Source organism: Nannospalax galili, unplaced genomic scaffold (assembly GCF_000622305.1).
Source record: "Nannospalax galili isolate Female #2095 unplaced genomic scaffold, S.galili_v1.0 scaffold18, whole genome shotgun sequence".
Classification (NCBI taxonomy): domain Eukaryota; kingdom Metazoa; phylum Chordata; class Mammalia; order Rodentia; family Spalacidae; genus Nannospalax; species Nannospalax galili.
The window spans coordinates 8481817-8501437 of NW_008346548.1; the positions used below are offsets into that span (position 1 = coordinate 8481817).

At 37.7% G+C, this 19621-nt stretch overlaps 1 protein-coding gene and 1 pseudogene across 1 annotated transcript in view; both read left to right on the plus strand.

Moving 5' to 3' along the window:
- Stxbp5l (syntaxin binding protein 5 like) overlaps positions 1–19621 on the plus strand; it is a 395225-nt gene that overhangs the window by 348616 nt on the left and 26988 nt on the right. The window contains exon 23 of the mRNA XM_008842914.1: positions 18838–19008. Within this exon, the coding sequence (XP_008841136.1) occupies positions 18838–19008 (171 nt within the window). The remainder of the gene's footprint in view (positions 1–18837; positions 19009–19621) is intronic.
- On the plus strand, positions 7159–7294 carry LOC115072017 (annotated as a pseudogene).

Genomic DNA, 19621 nt, shown 5'->3' on the forward strand with positions numbered 1-19621 from the left:
ATTTATTTTTACTCTTAAGGTCATTTGAGGATCTGTTCCTCAGGGGTCACATGGGCTTGGGAGGAGCCCCTGGCTCCTTTCTTTTACCAGTTCTGCCTATGCAAAGATAAGTCAAAGGTCCTACTCGACCATGGTTGTCATTGCTTGGTAGCATGGAGGAAACGATTCATCTCTGTTGACCCTCCCCTTTGTAGACTGGACACTGGTTCAAGTCCATCTGGTGGGGTCTCCTTGGCCTCCTTGATCAAGAGGTCAGATGACCCACCACCATTACAGGACGTTTTGCGAGATGCTCATAGTCCCTGGGAACTAATCGACCTAGGAGGGCAAGGACCAAAAAAGTGTCCTTTGTGTCCCTCTGACCCAATTAGTATAGATCTCATGGTATGTCTGTTAAACATCCAAGAAGGTTAGTTCCACCATCCTGGCATTTTTAATTACTGTGTGTCATGCAGATAAGTCTTGGGTGTTCTATGTATTTTTTATGCCAGTACCACAACTGCTTTTATTTCTATAGCTTTGTAAATATATTAAAATTTGATATCATGAAATATAAAACTCTAGCCTTTTTTTTTATTTTATCTTGACCCACATTGCCTTGACCATTCTGGACCTTTTTTTTAGTCCTGCATGAATTTAAGGGCCTTTCTACGTATACTAATTTGGTCAGAGGGACATAAAGGACAGTTTTTCTCCTTGCCCTCCTAGGTTGACTAGTTCCAAGAGACTATGAGCATCTCTCAAAATGTCCTGTAATGGTGGTGGGTCACCTGTTCTCTTGATCAAGGAGGCCAAGGAGACCCCACGAGATGGACTTGAACCAGTGTCCAGTCTACAAAGAGGAGGGTCAACACAGAGGAATCATTTCCTCCACGCTTCCAAGCAAAGCCAACCATGGTAGAGCAGGACCTTTGACTTATCTTCACATAGGTGGAACTGGTAAAAGAAAGGAGCCAGGGGCTCCTTCCAAGCCCATGTGACCCCTGAGGAACAGATCCTCAAAAGGCCTTAAAAGTAAAAATAAATTGGTTTGTCTGGGCCAACTGTATGACTTTAAACACCCAAAAGGAAAGTGTAACCAAATATTAAAGGTGCCAATATAATTTTTAAGAGTCCATATGTATAGCTAAAGGCTACATAACAAGCAACAATGCTAGACAGGCGATAGTAACCCAGCATAGAACTGGGAAAATAAACAGCAGACCCCAATCTTATCTAAAAGAATATTGACAGCCAAGTGCTGCTAGATGAGGAACAGCTGACCTTCCTAAAACAAAGACCTCTAGATAGGCTGACTAGATTCACCAGATGGACAAGTGGTGGGGAATGGCGGGAGATGACGACATCACAGTGGACAGATAACAGATAAGGGCTCTAGTTGGGGGAAGGAGGCTATGGGAGGGTGCCATATGGGAAGTGGGTGTACAGTTGAATAAGACGGTTTGGGATGTTCGGCGTGATACACACACACAAAAAAAATCAACAAATTTTTAAAAATGAATTATATTTGAGAAGGAAGCATAAAAATTTACATCATGTTAATTAGTAGAGGTGATAAACATTACCATTGAAATCTACCCGATGATTTTATAGACATAGGTGCCAAGGATCCGAGTGCAACCGATTATGACTAGTAATAATCAGAAACATACAGATTAGAGATGCATGTGCCAACATCTCAGTGTTATGAGCAATAACAATGAGTCTTTCTGTAAGAAACAGTATATTTTAAAATAACATAGAGATCTTTTATAAAGGTTAAAAACTCATTCAATTTTATGTCTTACAGGGCTTATACTGAGTTCAATATTGTATAACTGTATTAATTCAACAGACAACCTAAAAATTTTATAGCCACTTTTGAAAGAGATGTATCTTTGCTCTGGAAACTGTTAACGAGTATGTTAAAGCTGTAATGAAATGCTTCTTCTGAAAAATAAAAAAAAAGTTAAAAAGAATGAAAAATAAGTCATTGAATTTTGATAGGGGTTTCATTTAATCTATTTGTTTGTATACTTATATTTGCTCTATATACTAATATTTAAGCTGGGTGTGGTAGCACAAGCCTTTAATTCCAGTACTCTGGAGGCTGAGGCAGGTGAATCTCTGTGAGTTCAAGGCCAGCCTGGTCTACATAGTGAATTCCAGGGAAGCTGCGGCTACAGGGAGACCCTGTCTCAAGAAGACCAAAAGAAAAATTTAGATATCATCACATTGGGTGCATGGATACATATACATTTATAGTTATTATTGTTATTTTTCTTTTTTGAATTTTTATTATTTTCATACAGTATCATTTAGATCCCCTATTCTACTCCTACCTGTCCTTATCATCCCCTGCCAAATTTAATGTACTCTAGTATATAGCTAATAAAAAACCTATAGAGTCTAATTTGTGTCTCATATGTCCTTCAGTGTGGGTCCATCCACAGGAATATGGTTAAGCTACCAAGAATCCCATGCTTGAAAGAAACTGTCTCTGCCCCTCCCAGCAGCCATCTGTTAACATAGTTTCCTTAGGTAGATTGGAGCTTCTTACCCATATCCTCATGTTTATGCTGGGATATTTTTTTCTGGTTTGAGCTTATATGGGATTTGTGCATGCTGTTACCATTGGTGTGAGTTCATATAAGTAACTGGCCAACTGTCTGGAAAACTGTTTCCTTGAGATCATCCACCACTCCTGGCTCTTACTATCTTTCAACCCCTTCTTCTGCAATGATCCCTGAGCCTTAGGAGGCAGAAGTTTTACACAGTTGTCCTATTCAGGGATAAGTCCTCTGCAGCCCCTTGTTCTCTGCAGCTTGGCCAGGTGTGGATTTCTGTGTTAATCACTGTCTGCTGCATAAGTAAACTTTCCTAGTGAGAGTTGAGAGATTCATTAATCTATGGGTATAGCAATAAGTCATTAAAAGTCAGTTTAATATAATAACTATTTAATAGAAAAACTATTATTAGATTCTTCTCTCTGTCCTGTGACTTGCTTAGCCTCAGATTCCAAAGCCTGATATCAATGTCAGGTATGGGCTCCATCCTATAAAGCAGACCTTAAATCCAATTAAATAGTGGTTTGCTACTCCTGTTATATTTGTGCCACTATTGCACCAGTGGGCAGTTGTTATTGTAGTTCACAGGATTCATAGCTGGGTAAAATTTGATTGGAGAATATAATACTTTCAAATTTAAGGTAATTATTGATGAGCAATAATTTACTGTTATTGTTTTGCTTAATGTTTTCTACTTTAGAGTTCCCTTGTTCCTGTCTTGTGCTTTTGCTGTTAGGCTTTGTGATTCAATCATTATTGTTATGTGTACTTTGATACCTTTTTTCTTCATTGTTAGTGTGTATGCTACATTAATGTGAGATTGGTATGAAACATCTGATAGTTATAGGTATCCTTTAAGCTGATAGAAACCAAAATTTGATTGCATACAAAAAGTACAATTGTATTGGGGAGATAGCTGAGTGCTAGAGTACTTTCCTGGGAAAAATTACAACTTTACTTCCATACATTTATTTTATATTATTAATGGTAAAATTTTCAACTTTTAAATTTTTACACCCATTAAATTACTATAGCTATAATTATCTTAATGCTTTTGTCTTTAACTTTTATACTATAAAGTAGCCTATGCACCATTATTACACTTTTAGAATATTCTAAATTGGACTGTATATTGACTTTTACCAGTGAGTTCTATCCTTTCATATATTTCAGAATGTTAATTGGTGTCTTGTTTCAAACTGAAGGATTCTCTCCCCTCTGTCATTTTTATAATCTGAGTTTAGTAGAGATTAATTCCTTCAGTTTTTGTTTGTCTGGGAAACTCTCTCTCTCTCTGATTCTAAAGGATCATCTTGCTAGGTAAACCATTCTTGGTTGTCTGAGATTTGTGGTTGTGTTCATTGTTTTAGGATATCATCTCATTCTATTGTCTGCAAAGTCTCATGAAAAAGCCACTGCTAGTTCTAAGAGGGTTCATTGTATGTCATAAATCACTTTCAAAATTCTGTCATGACTCTTTGACAGTTCAATTATAATTTTTGTTTGGTTGAAAACTTTAATAAGTCTTATTTATTTTAATGTGTATGAGTCTTTTTTGTGCATGTATATAAATGCACCTGTGCATGTGATGCCCACAGAAGCCAGAAGAGAGCATCAGATTCCCTGGAACTGGATTGTTGTTAGCTGCCATGTGGGTGCTGAGAAGTGAACCCAGGTCATCTGCACTGAGCCACCTCTCCAGCCCCAGGACTTTCCTAAGTTTAATCTGCTTTGTTCTTTGGATTTTATGGATCTGGATATTCATTTCCTTTCCAGATTTGGTAAATGTTTTTTTAAATAACACTATTTCTTTACCCTTCCTACCCTATCTCTTTTCATTCTGGAAATCTCTAAATATGAATATTGGTATTCTTGATGGTATTGCCAAAAATACTATAAAATCTCTACAGTCTATATCCTTATTTCTGATTAATTTCAAGTTTTTCAGTCATAGTATTTACTTACTCTTTCTCCTGTTAGGATCCATTATTGAAGCTTTCTATTGAAATTTTCAAGTCAGTCATTGTATTCTTCAGTTCTACAAGTTGGTTTATTTTAATTTTTTTTTACTGTGGTAAAAAGATATAAAATAGCTGTACTAATTGCATTTCCACCAATGGCATGCAAGCTTTCCCTTGTCTCCACATACTCATCAGCACTGGCTGTTTTTCATCTTTTTTTCACATTAAATGTTCTTTTCAAAAATATTTTATTCTTTTTTATTTTTTATGTGTATGAGTGTTTTGCCTGCATGTATGTAAGTGCACTTGTGTCATGCAAAGCCTTCAGAGGCCAGAAAAATGTGTCAGATCCCCCAGAACTGGAGTTACAGATGGTTGTTAGCTGCCATGTGGGTGCTGGGAAACAAACCCAGGTCCTCTGGAAGAACAGCAAGTGTTCTTAACCATCTCTCCAGAACAGAAAATAAAATCAATTATACTACAAACAGTTCCCCATAGGTATCTAGCAGGGATTCTTGAGTTATTATTGATTTCTTACAACTCTACCTTGAATTAGTCCCCTTTAAGATTTGTTTTGTTCTCAGTATCCAGATTCTGAAACCTACAAATAAAAAGACTAATTAGCCCCTTACCTCTTTGTTTAATCATCTCCATTTTCCCTCATCCTGAATCATGTTTTGTTAAGACTTTTTAATTTTTTTGTCTAAATTTATATATTGTTTTGAGAATTTCATACATAAGTACTATACATCATTCCTGCTCCTCCCTCTCTGCCCTCCAACTCCTCCACATTTACCCTACTCTCTTTCAATTTCCTGAAGTCTTTTTTAAGTTTCATTATTGCGCATGTGCACACACACACACACACAAACATACACACACCTAAACAACCTATTGAATCCATTTAGTGGTATGGTATGCACAAGTATTTACATGTGACCTCTTGGGATTTAATATCTATCAGGGAGTTCATGACTGGAAAATACTGATTCTCCCTCTCTCAGCAGCCTTTAAGGACGGAGATACAAATAACACCAAGGATATTTGAATAAAACACAGGAAAACATTCTTTTATAAGGAGTTAAACCACACAGGGTGATAATGCGCCCCCACAAGAACCATATACTGTCCAACAAAAAAAACCAGTGTCAGGAGGCATGGGAAACCTCCCTTCAAGTTGTTTGTCAGGGGAATGAATCAGAGACTCCCAAAACAATATAGGCTATTGCCATTGTCCTTGCTTCCAGATATTAAAGGTAAGACCCTTTAATGAAGATACCACAGAGTTCAGACACAGTACTTGGAGAAATCATCTGGAAGTGACTTGGAAGCTTCCTCCCTGAGGACTAGCTCTCATAGTATTTGAAGGTGCTATGCAAGTTGCCAAGGGAGAAAAGCAATCAACAGTCCTACCTACAAATCACAACGATGACCAGCCTAGCAAGAGATGGCATACATCCTGGAGGAGAACCCACTACTGACTCCCATTTCCCTAAACCAATACAGTTCTTAACTTTATCTTAAAAGAAAAAAATTATGTGTATTAGTGTTTTGCTTGTGCATATGTTTTTTTTTAATTTTTTTTTGTTTTGGGGTTTTTTTTAATTTGTTTTTTGTTGTTTGTTTTTTGTTTTGGTCTTTTTGAGACAAGGTCTCCCTGTATCCCTAGCTGCCCTGGAACTCACCATATAGACCAGGCTGGCCTTGAACTCACAGAGATCCGCCTGCCTCTGCCTCCCCGAGTGCTACGATTAAAGGCATGCACCATCACGCCTGGCTTGCTTATGTGTATGTAAGTGCACCCATTCATGCAATGTCCATGCAGTTCAGAAGAAGGCATCAGGTTCCTTGGTACTGGCATTATGAATGGTTGTTAGCCACCATGTGGGTATTGGAAGCCAAACCTCTGTCCTCTGCAAAAGCAGCCAGTGCTCTGAACCACTGAGCCATCTCTCCAGCCCCAACTAAATGTTTATTTTGATACCCATAAATAAGTGTAGCTTCCACCTCTTATCAAGGAAGTTCCTTTTTGCAACAGATGGAAACTATTACAGAGATCCACAACTGGCCAAATTGCAGAGAATACATGACTGTGGGGTGTCCAGCCAAAATTAATACATTTGAAATGCAATCCCTTAGCTCAGGGAACATCATAAAAGAGGGAGCAGATAGAGTGTAAGATCCAGAGGAAACCTGCTTCTAGATAGTGTCTTATAGATATGATAAGTAATCCGTATCCATGAAATGTTAACAATATGGTTGCCTAAACAAGACCTGCATAATGACAGCACCAGCTGACACACCAACGTGGGTGGAGAAATTCGACAAGATTGCACCTCTAGATGTTTGTCATCCTTTTCATAATTGTCATTATTGTCAGAGTGAAGTAGTATTTCACTGTGATTTTGATTTGCATTTTGTCAATGGTTAATGCTATTCAGATTTTTCCACATGCCTACTAGCCATTTGTATGTATTCTTTTGAGAAATATGTATTTAGAGCCAGGTGTGATGGCACACACCTGTAGTCCCAGCACTCGGGAGGCAGAAGCAGCAGAACTCTGTGAGTTCAAGGCCAGCCTGGTCTGCACAGTGAGTTCCAGGGCAGCTGGGCCTACAGGGAGACCCTGTCTCAAAAGAGAGAGAGAGAGAATACTTACCCAGCAGGGGAGACACCATAATCATAAAGGCAGTTTTCCTAGGGCGAGGCTTACCAACCGCACTCCGGACGTGCTGACACTTGAGGTTTCCCCGAATGTGGGAAACTCAACTGCACAGTTGTTGTAGTGGAGGGAAAAAATTAAAAGAATTAGAGAGGGAGGTGGAGGGGTGTTAGAGAGAGAGGCAGAAGGAGGCTTGGTGCACAGACAGGAGTCCATGGGGATGCTGGAGCAGGATTGAGAGGCAATGATGGCCAGGGAGCACCAGAGTAGGGAGGCCAGGATGAATTCTCAGGGAGTGGATGCAAGAAGCCAAGCCCAACAACCACACTGATGTCAGCCCTGTGATACCAACCTTGTGTTTCTGCTCTCCATGGCAGTAAGAGAGTACATTTCTGCTTTTAAGACACCAGATGTGCAGCCAGTTTTCTTAGCAACAGGAAGGTTAAAAACCTGCAGTTCAGGATTTGAGAGAGAGAGAGAGAGAGAGAGAGAGAGAGAGAGGTGTATTTAGGTCTATTTTCCATTTTTAAATCATGTTAATTTAGGTTTTGTTGTCTCTATTTTGCTGATTATTTCCTGTGTTTTCAGAAGGTTTTAATCTCTTTTGACTGCTTTTGCTTCTGCTTTTGTTTCTTGTGCCTGACACATTTATTCTGTATTCTTCTAGGAGTTTCATTGTCCCAAGTCTTACAACTTGATCTTTGATGTGTTTTAAGTTGCTTTTGTAACTGGTAGGAGCTGGGAATCTATTATTCTTCATCTTGGCCAATTTTCCAGCACCATTTATTGAAAAGGCTGTTCTTTCTCCAATGTATGTTCTTAGCATCTCTGTCAAAAATCAACTGACTGCAAATGCATGATTTTATATGTAGGCTCTCTGTTCTGTTCCATTGCTCTGCTATATCAGTACCATGCCATTTAGACTACTATAGAATTATTATATGTTTTGAAGGCAGTATATTAGTTACTTTTCTGTGGCCTTGATAAAACACCATGACCAGAAGTGAAAAAGTTTATTTGGCTTACAGTTCCAGAGGGGAGTTCATACAGGCTACAGAGGCATGACAGCAGGCAGCCAGAGCAGAAAGCTGAGCGCTCAGATCTTGAACCATAAACATGAAGCAGGGACAGGGGAAACTGAAAGTCAGGCAAAGCTATGAACTCCAAGCCAGTCCCCAGGGACGCATTTCCTTCAGCAAGCTTTCTAAGGGTTCCATGATCTTCCCCAAAAAGTACCACCAACTATTCAAATATTAGAGCCTTTGGGAGATATTTCTCATTCAAACAACAGGCAGGTAGTGTAACACCTCCTTCTTTGTTCTTTTAGCTCACTGCAGTTTTGATCACTAGGGAATATTTTGTGTTTCTGTGTAAATTTATTTTTAAAATACTTCATTCTGTAAAGAATTACATTGGAATTGTTAATAGATATTGTATTAATCTGTAAATTGCTTTGAGTGTTATATACATTTTAATAATAACTTGGAATACAGGTGTGTACTATCATGCCCAGCAATTTTCTTGTCTTTTTATTGGTTTTGACTTAAATTTTGTATTTTCTAGTATGTCTGTTATTTTATTTTTCCTTTTTCTTTTCTTTTCATCCTTTTGAGGCAAAAGGTAACTCCAGCTGGCCTGGAACTCTCTATATAAACAAGGCTGGCCTCATTCTCAAAGGTATCCACATGCCTCTGCCTCTGCCTCCTGAGTGCTGGGATTAAAGTCATATGCCAACATCCCCAGCTGAGTTTTGGGTTTTTTTTTTTAAATAATCTATTCAGTCCATCTGTCTGTAAATTGCAGGATCTAATCCATCTATATTCAAGGTAATTATTGGTAGGTAAGGTCCTACCACAACCATTGGCAAATCTTGTTTTCTGGTTTTGGCTGTAATTCCTTTCTCCCCTTTTACAACCTTCCTTCATTGGCAATGGTTTAACCCAGTAGTGTATTTTGATTTCTTGCTTATTATGTTAGGTTTGGCTAATGTTGATTTTTAGTTACCCTAAAGCTTATAAAAGTATCTTTTGCTGGGCGTGGTGATGCACGCCATTAATCTCAGCACTGAGGAAGTAGAGGCAGGGGGATCTCTGAGAGTTCCAGGCCAGATGGGGCTATAGGGAGATACTGTCTCAAAAAAAGAAAAAAATTGATTATTAAAAGCTATTTTGAAATTTTAGTAACAATAAATATAAAAACAGAAGCACACATACAAAATAATATGAAAAAAATACTAAGAACACTCTACACTTATACTCCATTCCTTTCCCCATTTTGGATTTTTGATGACCCACTTTCATGTCTTTCTATACTGCCTAGCACTTAACATATTAAAGTAGTTATTTTAGTCTTTGTACTGAAAATAGGAGTGTTTTACACTCCATGCTTATATTAAAGCAATTTGAATTTGTCTATATAATTACTCTACCCCTGAGTTTTATACAGTCTTGTGTTTTCTTCTTATTCATTAATATCTCTTTCAATTTGAAGAACTCCCTTAAACATTTCTTAAAGAATAGGTATAATAGAGATATAGTCTCTCAACATTTATTTGCCTGGGAATGTCTTTGTCTTCTTCATTTCTAAAGGAGAGCTTTGTTGATTGCAATATTCTTATTCAACAGAGTTGTTTGTTAATCCTTCAGTACTATGAAAATCTCATAGCACTTTTTGCTGACCTGTAAACTTTCTGCTGAGAAGTTTACTGTCAAGTGAATTGGGACACCACCATGTGTCATTTAAGTCTTGGAAGTCTTCTGTATCTTGTTTGTGCATTTGCTTTTGTTTTGAGGCAGTACCTTGGAATGTAGCTCATCTGGACTTGGATGTGTAGTCCTCCTGTCTCTAAGTGCTGAGGTTACAGATGTAAGCCCCCTTGGCTGGCTTTCTCTTGTCTTAGAGTTGGTTGAGTCAAAGTTTTCCTTGAATACCCTGCAGATTTAGGAAATTCCCTGTTCTTTTTTTTCTTTGTGTGTACTTTCTAACCCTTTAGCATTCTCAGCTTGTTCTCAAACCCCAACCACCTGAATATTTGCTTTTTCATGTTGTGCCAAAGCTTCCATACATCTCCTTCATCTTTCTCATTCTGTTTTGCTCCTCCATGTATTTTTAAATAAGCTGTCTTCAAACTCATTCTTCTGTTTGCTATATCCTGCTAGTGGTAGCATCTATAGCACTTAATTTTGCCAAAAGTATCCAGCTCAGAACTGTCTATTTAATTTTTTATTTGTTTCCATTCCTTTGTTAAGTTTCTCTGTTAGAGTATTGAAACATTATATTTTCTTTAGTCTCACCAAGTCCCATTAAAACAGCTGATTTTACTTTAAGTTCTCCCATATGATTTGCTCTCTGGTCTGCTTCTGGGACCACATTCACGGAGTTCAAGGATTTCTGAAAGCTCTTGAGGCTTGTTATCTGGGCATTGAAGGATTAGTTATTCTAGTCTTCTTGTTCTAGCTTGCTTTGTACCTGCCTTCCTGGAAATTTGAAGGAGGCTGCTTAATTTCTCTAGGCCTATAATCACTACTTACCTTATTTCAGGAGAAGATGGCACCTAGGGCCAGATGTGACAAGAGTCTGGTCTTTGTATTGTCCTTGTTTCAGTTTTATAGGCTAATCCAAGCCAAGGTTTGTCCTCAAATGCATTGTTGTGTTGTTCCAGAGTGCAATAGGAGAATAGGAATAGACTTAGGAAGAGCAGACTATCACAAGTGTCTCCATGAGGTCTTGACAGGCCTAGATGTTTTGGATATAGTTACTGGCCTAAGGTCAGGCACAGAAGGATTCTACTGGCTATGGGCAATTATCCTGGATGGATCAACTCAAGGTTTCTATGTCACGCCCATGATCACCAGTGATGCCATGCATCTGAGTGTCATACCCTGATCCTACAGCCTGCTACAACTAGCACAACATTAAATTAAGATCAAGGCATACACTGCTGTAAACTGCCTGTTGTTGAAGTGGACTTGTGGCCCAACCAATCACAGGTACTACTAGCTTGAAGAGAAATCTGACATACTATGGTGGCCTGTTTTATCCTAGTGGAATGGAACTATTTCAGAAGTTCCATCTGTAGACAAAACTGGGGTAAAGCTGTTAGACTATGCCAAGAATTGGGTTTCATAAGCACAGCACCAACTTCCAGGGCAAAATCTTAACTTATTATCTTATCCTACCCACTCCTCAGTCCAACCACACTCCCAATAGATGGGGTCTTCTATCAAGGGTGAGGTATTGTTTGTGAAGGAAATCCTTTGGCTACCTAGCTGATGCTGAGTTGGAGATCCACCAAGACCATGCCTTATCTGGCAATGATGTGAAGTGAAATATGAGTCTGTCCTAATGTAGTATATGTCTCTGCCTCATGTCAGAGTGGTTGTAGAGCCTCTGCTGTGAGCACTGGCCCTAGCAATAGCTAAGCTGTCCAAGATTTAGGATAGTGAAGGCAGTCCCTTGACTACCAAGGCTGATGCTAAGCTGGTTTATGCCTGTTCCATCTACATGAGCCTGCACAGTTTCAGGAAGAAAGTGAATATGCCCTTGTCCTCATTTGTTCTTCATTGCTGTGACAAAATACTCTGACCAATACCAACTTGGGGAGGAAAGTGTTTATTTGTCTTACATCTCCCAGGTCGCAGTTCATCAGGGAGCCCAAGGTAGGAACTCAGGGCAGGAACCTGGAAGCAGGAGCTGGGGCACAGGCCATGGAGGAATGCTACTTACTGGCTTGCTCCCCTGGCCCCTGCTCAGCCTGCTTTCTTATGCAACACAGGCCCACCTGCCCAGGGGTGGCGCCACCCACAGTGGGCTGGGCCCTCCCACATCACTCATCAACAAGATGCCCCACAGACATGTCACAGGCCAGTCCAATAGAGGAAATTCCCCAATTGAGGCTCCCTAAACCCAGGTGTGTCAAGTTGACACTAAAGCTATCCAGCACAGCCCTGCTTGGTTTTTGAACTCTACTCTGCTTACAGGTCTTTGATTATTTTTACCAGATACTAAATCTCATTTCAACAAACCTGGCACTATACTAACTTTATGCCCTATACTAACTTTTGTACCCTGCATTCCATAAATGGATTCTTAGTTCCACTCTTCAATGGAAGTTGGAAGAGGGGTAGTAGAGGCAGTTGGCCACTTTTTCTAATACAGTTTTAGCTGTTCAGTCTACAAATTTGGTGTGTGGTATGGTTAGGGCTTTGCTCAGTTCTGAATTTCTCCATTGCAGACCTGGTACTAGGATTCAACTCTAATGCCTAGACTCAATTCTGTCTTCCATTCTTAAGGAGATAGTCTCTTTCTCTGCTATACAGCTTAGAGTTGAGAAGTAGGGTGAATGATGAGAGAATTAATCATTTCCTCTTTTTATTTTCTCTTTTATCTTGGGAGTTCAATTATACTATGCTTTTTACTTTTTAGTAATTCCCCTAGAATTTGCAATCTACCTTTACAATTAATCCAATTTCTCTTTTAAATAACATGCCTCTGCTTTACAGTTAGTGTGACTACCATGAAATAGCTATCCTTTATACCATCAGTGTCACTCACTTCACTTATCCACATGCTATCTTGAACATTTTTAGACAAGTTAATGTGAATATATAATTATTTTAAAATAAAAAGAAAAATATTCTTCTGAAAAATGCTACTGTGCCCTGGAAAAAGGCTTAAATATATTTAAGGAATAGAAAGAGGGAAAGTAACATTTAACAATGTCTGTCATCCACTGATACGGAACCCATGAAGAAGAGAAAATATCAGTCAATAGAAACTGACAAAGAAATTACATATGAGATAGAATTAGTAGACTGGGACATTAAACTGCCATTTTAAACATAGTATAGATACTCAAGGAGCTAAAGAAAACTACACATATTTTAAGAAACACAAAATTGTAGAAAAGACCTACATCAAACTTTTAGATTAAAAACATTGTATTTGAGATGATACATGTGCTGAATGGAATTAGAAGAACTGAAACTACAGAAGGAAAGCATTACTGAACTCAAAGGTTTACTATTCAAAATGAAATGTGACAATGAGATGCCATATTACAATGGTGCCTGAACAAAGATAGCCTGACTCTTAGTATCCACTTAAATCAAGAGTGGGGTCAAACTGTTCTGAGAACCTGTTCCTTCAGATTGCTCCTGAAACTGCACTCTCAAACAAAGGCCTTGCACTCTTTATTGAAACCTTACACCCAGCATCACATGAGGAAAGAGGAACACAGCCAAAAAAAGATGCTATCAATTTAATCCCACCTGTTGTTTGCAGCACAAATGGGTATCCATTGCTTCCAATGAATATGCACTGTTTGCAGCACATATACATATGTACATTACATATGCACAGCACATATACATATGTATATTATTCTGGATCAAGGATAAGGAAGGGGTATGTTTAGGTTACAAGAGGGGCCCAAGGCCTAGTAAACTTATTTACACTATAAAGAAGATGAGATGGTGTTCCAGAAGTCATTCCCACAATGTTACCTAATGCATACCCTATAAGACCACCAGGAAAGAAAAGAACAGAGGGGGCAGAAATAATGTCTGATAAATAGTGCTGAACATTTTCTTAATTTGATAAATGCTAAAAGGCCACAGTTACAAGAAGCTTAATAAACTTCAAGTATGAGAGACATGGAGAACATTATAAAAGTACATCAAAATTGAAATTCTTAAAAAACCAATTGGCCAGAGAGGAAAATATTAAGGAATGTGAAAATAGGAATAAAGTAAATATTTCCACATAATGCAAACTGAAAGAGAACAGGAAATTATTTTTAAACTATTGAAAGAAAGCCCATCAACCTAAAATTCTATATCCAACAAAAATATCTCAAAAATGAAGATACAATAAATGCTTTCTTGAATACACAAAAGCTAAAGCTATGTATGATGACACTTTTCTGTAACACTCCCACTGCTTAGAAAACAAAAAACAAGAATATCAAGAGTTTGAGGCCAATCTGAGCTATATAGTGAGACCCTGTCTCAAAACATGACAACACACACACACACACACACACACACACACACAAGAATTCAGCACCCCATGGCTGTCACTTCCCTAGACAAATGTAATATGGATCCTTAAATCTATAGACAAGTATCCCAGTCACCACCCACAAAAGAAGCTTCTTTTTCAAGAGGCAGAGATAAAGTTCCACAAGTGATCACACAGAGAGATTGTCTGTGAATGGCCCAAGCCTAAGTGACACATCTAGGATGCAACCTCTGCACCTAAGGCTCACGGAACATAGAACAAGGGATGAAGAGAACACTTTTGCATCTTTCAATTCTCATCAATGAAGCTCCCTCATGCAACAGAGGGCCAGGAATGCAAAAGGTCACAAATGGCCAAACCACAGAGAATAAGAGTCTGCAGAGTGTGGGTCCTTAGACAGGACTCCTATATTAAAACCCACCCACCCAGAGCTCAGGAACCATTGCAGAAAGATTGCAAGAGCCAAGGAGGAAGTATCTGACCATATGGAAATAGTCCTACAGGGTCCTGGGACTCTTCTCATACAAATCTACAGCAATGATGTCAGCATACACAAGACCCATGCAAACTTAAGCAGACAAAAACCCAGCCCAGAGCTGTTGAAAAGAACATGAGGCCCCAATCTTCATTAAAGAATTATTGGCAGCTGATTACTGCTGGGGGAGAATGAGCTGATCCCAGTGGATGAACTTGCACTGAGGGGTATCACAGGACAATAACTTTACTTGGTAAAGATGACAGAAGGTATGAACCCCAGTGGGGTATATGGGAGGGTGCCAAAGGGGAAGGAGATGTAAAGATGACTTTCTGTATGAAATACACAAAAATTCAATTAAAAAAATTTTTAAATAAAATAAAATAAAGTTTTTAAAAGATTTTAAAAAAAATCAGCACCAAAAATCCAGAAATGGAAAAAAAGGAAAACAATACTGAGGGAAATCTAAATATACACAGAAAAAAAAGAAGAGCACTAGAAATGGTAAATACTTGCTAAGTGCAAAATGTTTACTTCATTTTGGAATCTTTTTAAAAGATCATTGATAAATTACAAAATATCAATCAAAGGATAAATAAACAAATTGTGATATATCCAGACAATTGACTACTTCTGAACAATGAAAATAAATGACTGGCATATAAAACATAAAGAACCTCAGACTAATTGTGATGAGTGAAAGAAGCCAAACAAACCCAAATATAAATGTATTATTGCTCTTACATAAAGTTCTGTGAAGCCCAGAACAGTTTGGTATGCTTAGGCTGCAGAGCTTCTGAATACATCTCTGAAGTTATCACTAAGATTTTGAGTGAATATCTTCTAATACTCTTTTTTTTTAAGCAAAAAACAAACATTAAGTCATTTGACAAAGCAACTTGTCACCTCTGTAGAATTTCATAATTAATTAAAAATAATGTAGAGAAAAGTAAACAAAGATAAAGTAATATGGGTTTTTTAATTATATCTATTTACTATTTGATGTAATTAATATGGTTAAATAAAATTATTCATATTTTACTTGGTTTCATTGTTTTTAAAAAAACATTGCTCATTTTTATTTAGAATTGTGTTCAACATTTATCACATCATAAAATAATTCCCTGTGATATAGACATACTAATTTTTACTTTCTGGGGATTATGTGGTATATCAAAAGGTTTCTTTAGCAAGATAAGTTTTACAGGTGTTAAGTCAGATTTTCATTTATGTTCTTCTAAAAACCTTGTTAAGTGACCATTTTAAAAATAACTTCAGTGGCCAGAAAGATGGCTTAGCATTTAAGAGTGCTTGCTGCTTTTACAGAGAACCTCAATTCAGTTCCCAGCAACAGTGTCAGGTAGCTCACAACCACTCCAGCTCCAAGAAACTGATGCCCTCTCTGGCCTCCAGTGACACTTGCATTCATGTCCATATACCCAAATACAGACACACATACATACACACAATTCTTTTTTTTTTAAACTTTAAAAATAACTTCAGAGACTGGAGAGATGGCTCAGTGGTTAAGAGCACTGGCTGCTCTTGCAGAGGACCAAGGTTTGGTTCCCAGCACCCACATGGCAGCTAACAACTGTCTGTATCTCCAGTTCCAGGGAATTTGACACCCTCTTCTGATCTTGGTAGGAATTGGGTGACACAGGTGCACTTGTATACGTGCAGGCAATACGCTCATACACATAAAAAAGTAAAAAGAATAACTAAAATATTGTTAAATAACTTCAATTGGATAGAATAAGGAAATTTTAGTAAATCGTTATACCTTATTTTATACAAGGAATACATTTGTTTAAACATACTTTATCAAATTTGGGAATCTTTGTACCAAAATGAAGTGTAACCATTTGCTTTTCACTCTAATGTTTTAGATTGAACTTTTTAGAATGTTAGAGTCGTCTCTACTTGATCTAGAGGCCTGGGCTACAGGACCAGTGTAATCAGTGAGCAGGTATAGGAAGTAGAAACCATTCTATGTTATAGTGAAAGTGACCGATACAGGTAGCTCAGTACTAACAAATTATTGAAAAACTAAAATAAGCTCTGAGTTTGTGCTCAGGGCTCTGCTACACACTTTGCACCCAGATGGGAGTCCATGAATAGGGTTGAAGTCTATGTCCCATTCCTCTAGAAAAGCTGTGACCCTAGGTCAAGGTATCATGCCTATGAAGAGGGCAGTATTTTTAAAACACTATACCCAAGATGGGAGTGTCATTGCAAATTGTACTCCTAAAGTAATTGCCATCTTCTAATTCTCACCAAGTTGTTAGTACCAACTGTTGCCCTCCTTATTTCTCTTTTTTATGGTAGAGAAGGAGGGGTAGATTTCCTAACTTCATCCTCCCCTAATTTTTCATGAGATACTTCCAACTTTCCATCTGTGATTTCTGAAATTCTGTATCAAAAAGAAATGATTGATTTTTCAGTGATTAGATTTCAATGCATCTCATCAGCATTGAAATGCAATGTTTTTGAAATTATTACCCTTTCCCAGTATTTTATCTGATTCTGTAATCCAGTGTTTTAGTATACATACATCAATTGAGAAAAGCAATATTAGAATCTTGCCTACTTAGAATCTTGCCTACATACTATCTAGTGGGTTACAGGAAAATGTTCTCAACCCTTTCATTCTAAGCCTTATATTCCCCATCTGCAATACCACAATAATAATAAATACACCTACACTGCAGGTTTAATGGAAGGCTAAATTTGATAATATATATAAAATGTCCATCATTTAAATATTTGATAAATGTTAATTCTCATTTAATAAAATAATAACAAAACTTGCAGCACATTAAATAATGAGAACTAATTCTCACCCTTGAGTAGCTGCAAAGGAATCCAAGAAATACACAATTCTATGCTTTCAAATTCTGTAATACAGAAAGATTATAATGGAGTACATACCGATTGTCAGTTCTCCATATTCAACATAAACTGTAAACATTTCCATGTAACTCTATCCCAATAATGACCAAATCAACATACTTCATAATGCATTCTTTATATTGCAGAGCTATGAGTGGTATTTCAAATAGAATTTGTTAACTTAAAGAAAAATAAGGAAAAAATACTTTCGTGGTTGGAACCCAGGGCCTCATGGATGCTAAACAAGTTTTCTACCACTAAGGTATATCCCAAGCCCCAAGTTTTTAAAGTTATATCCAAAGTTTAAGTCATAAATGTTAAATGAGAATTGTAAGAAGTTTTATACTTTGAAGCAAGAATGACAACAGCAAATTTTTATGCAGTGTCTTTTGTAGGCCACCGTGTATTATTAGACAAAAAAAAATTCTAAAACCCCATGATATAGGTAATAATATTTCAGATTTACAGAAGAAACTAAAGTGGGAAGACTTCAGTAGGGCAGGACTATTTACTAGCTGAACTGGAATTTGCACCAGACATTTTGGCTCCAGAACCAATATCCTAAGTGCTATTCTCTAGTACACAGCATGATGTGCTCGTTCTACATTTTAAACTCCAGTAGGGAAATTACTTCCAAAGCTGACATAAATTGGTGTCTGTCAAATTATGCAACAAAAATTTTTACTAAAATGTACTTAATATTGCCATTAAATGATACATTAACTATATAGTAGGAACATACAGCACATTTCAAGCAATGTCAATTAGTCAAATTATGAAAATGTGTCCTGCCAGGCATAGTGGTGCACGCCTTTAATCCCAGCACTTGGGAGGCAAAGGCAGGTGGATCTCTGTGAGTTCGAGGCCAGCCTGGTCTACATAGCAAGTTCCAGGCCAGTTGGGGCTACAGGGAGACCCTGTCTCAAAAAGACCAAAAATAATAATAATAAAAGAAAACGTGTCCTAAACATAGTAAGTACCTTTTTTTAAATTTTTTAGGCCAGTTGGCTACAGGGAGACCCTGTCTCAAAAAGACCAAAAATAATAATAATAAAAGAAAATGTGTCCTAAACATAGTAAGTACCTTTTTTTAAATTTTTTATTTTTTCTAACTCTGAAATGGTAACCTGATCTTTAAATAGCAAGGACCGTCAAGTCATATCCAAATGGATTTGAAAAGGAGGAATTCTTGTTCCTCTTCCTTTTTCAAACACACCTTTGGATTAACACACCTGAAGATTTAATTATGATGTTCATTCTGCCTTCTTCCTCTTGGTACAGACCATGTAAATGGACACTGCACAAGTCCAACTTCTCAGAGTTGCAGTTCTGGAAAACGTCTTTCCAGTGCTGATGTTTCAAAAGTAAATCGCTGGGGTCCTGGAAGACCACCCTTTAGAAAGGCACAGTCAGCTGCTTGCATGGAGATTTCTTTACCAGTTACAACTGAAGGTAGGATAAAAATATCAATTTTTGTGAGTACAGTTAAAAATTTGATTTATCATGGTAACAGGTGCTGGGAGACAAGCGATGGAAGTCAGATTTAGAAGATTTTTTTTTTTAAACTACTAGAAAATGAGAAACTGAGATCCAGTTTGGCTGTGGCCATAACTCCGGTTCTGTTCCTCAGTTCACCTCCTTCCTTATCTCTAAAACTAGAATGATACCATTGTAGGTCAGTTTATACAAAAAGAGACCTCTGCCTTAATCTGTAACTGCACCTTAATTTCCTCAATTGTCAAGTGAATATAACCAAGGCTAAAAAGACAAGATATTAATTTCTAAAGTTTAGAATTGTAGCCAGGTCTGGTGGCACAGGCCTGTAATCCCAGCAGCTCAGGAGGTTGAGGCAGGAGGATTGCAACTTCAAGGCCTGCCTGAGTTACAGAGCAAGTTGAAGGCCAATCTTGGTGACTTAACAAGACCCTATCTCAAAACAAAAAGTACAAAAAGAACTGGGGATATTGGTCGGTGTTTGAGCACTTACCTATTCTAAATGAGGCCCCAAGATCTATCCCCAGTACCAGAAAAATAAATAGATAAATAATAAATAAAAATTTATAAT